Genomic DNA, 1891 nt, shown 5'->3' with positions numbered 1-1891 from the left:
TGTGTTGGAGCAAGAAAACCTCTAAAACATGCAGGATAGCGGCCCTCGAGGACAGGAGTTTGACACCCCTGATCTAAAACAATGTGAATTGCAATCTGAACAGAACAAGGTCCCAAATAATGTCTCTGGCTCTTTGAAAGTTTTTTTTGGACTGAAGCAAACCTTTTATGCTACGTTTACACCAAASGCATTGCGTGCCACCAAAAATCTTAAAACGCATGCATCTTGATGCTGGTGTCCAGTGAGGACAGACGCWTTTGATGTGAACGTGCTTCCTTGAACGTGCGACAGGAGGAGCCTTTTTAACCGTAGTTATGATAACTTACCAAACATGCCRACTTCCTCACTAATCGTCCTCCAGGCAAAGTCCTTTTTTTTCTATCACGATAACGGACACCGGAATGATCATAAATGATTGGACTATCAGTTTTTCCTCCATTGTTTGTGTTATCAGATTTCCCGGCTTCCGGTATTTCCAGATCGTCACCAGTGCGTCACTGAGCAGAGACTCTCTGGTTGGTTGATGCAACGCRTCAAGCATCAAAAGTYCAGATTTTCCAACTTGTGCGTCGGGCGCTTTCTAGGTGCCGCAACCACGGAAAACTCTCAAGACATGCGAAATGCTTCGAAATGCGCTGCTCYAATGCCGCCAGACRCGCTGCTCGGCTTCTAGACGCCCCTAGATGCGCGTCCACCATTGACTTTGCATGTAAACCAGATGCTCCTGATGCTCAAAACGAGTTTGGTTTAAATGTACCATTAGATTTCTTACCTGGCAGCAGAGGGTAAACAGCCTGTCTGTAGTCTTTGGTCATCTTGTGGATGAATGTCTGTCCATGGAAGTAAATACTTTGAAAGTCTTTGGGGGAACCCATATTGATCAAGTGCCAGCGCACAAGCTGTTGGGAGTACATCCTCAAGCCCTTAAGGCTGTATATTATTCCATTGATAGCTACAGAAACAACAGACAAGAAAACACAGTTTGTCTTTTGTTAGCTGGTCATTAGATTAAAAAATAACAGTGTTTAAGCTTAAGTTGAATATTTATGTAGCCAGTGTGTAGAACTATATTTACATGTTCTTGTTGTATTGCTTATGACTATCATTTGTTTTATTAAGTTCAAACAGAGTATAAAGGAAAAGTGTTACTGTGAAACTTGAATTTCTCATGGTTTGTATCCAGAGTTCTTCTTCGGCTCTTCCGCTGAATGAGCTCATAGTTCTTGTTGTAGTACCAGCTTTGTGATTCATCAAAGGTCATGAAAAGGAGAACAAACTCCGTCATTCTGTGCAAGGTGTTGTTGTGCAGGGTACCTTCATGACACACCAGCAAAGGTCCAATTAAGCCTGAATGGATGTCCCTTTCCTAAAAAAACATTTTATTTTAAATCAATCTGTTGTACTTGTTTTATATGTAAAAGTATTTTGTAGTAAGTACTCACAGGATTAACACCTGAGTAGTATGCCCAGGTCCGACACTGAGACTCCTCAGATGTTGGACCAACCATAGAACTGACCTTCCATAAATATGTGAAGGTAGTATTGGGTTGAACYTCATTGTCATATTTATACCAATATTTGCAGCCATCTTCATAAGACAGACCCTCAGACAGTTTTGTATAGGAAACCCCATTAGGGTGTAAAGAGTATGGTCGATTTGCCTTGTTCTTGAAAACAATCTGTAAGAAAGGAAGACTTAATTTGTACTTGGGTATTCAGAACTAATAAGACATAATGAGTTATTGGGAAATTTTATCTACAGTATGTCTGTAGGTGTGTATTCACTTACAGTCAGATGCCCGTTACTTTAGTTTTACGYAGAAGGTAAAACCTTTACAAAAGCTGATATACAGATTTTGCCACCTTTGATCAGAGCTTGGCTTGTTGTTTG

The 1891-nt window shown here is 40.8% G+C and overlaps 1 protein-coding gene across 1 annotated transcript in view; it reads right to left on the bottom strand.

The window, feature by feature from the left end:
* f5 (coagulation factor V) overlaps positions 1-1891 on the bottom strand; it is a gene marked incomplete at both ends in the record, with an annotated part of 25310 nt that overhangs the window by 1479 nt on the left and 21940 nt on the right. The window contains 3 exon segments of the mRNA XM_013999969.1: positions 773-952; positions 1150-1366; positions 1443-1679. Of these exon segments, the coding sequence (XP_013855423.1) occupies positions 773-952; positions 1150-1366; positions 1443-1679 (634 nt within the window).

This window comes from Austrofundulus limnaeus, unplaced genomic scaffold (assembly GCF_001266775.1).
Source record: "Austrofundulus limnaeus strain Quisiro unplaced genomic scaffold, Austrofundulus_limnaeus-1.0 Scaffold2595, whole genome shotgun sequence".
In the NCBI taxonomy this organism is placed as follows: domain Eukaryota; kingdom Metazoa; phylum Chordata; class Actinopteri; order Cyprinodontiformes; family Rivulidae; genus Austrofundulus; species Austrofundulus limnaeus.
Note: the sequence above shows the minus strand (reverse complement) of the source record. Positions and strands in the feature narration are given on the sequence as shown.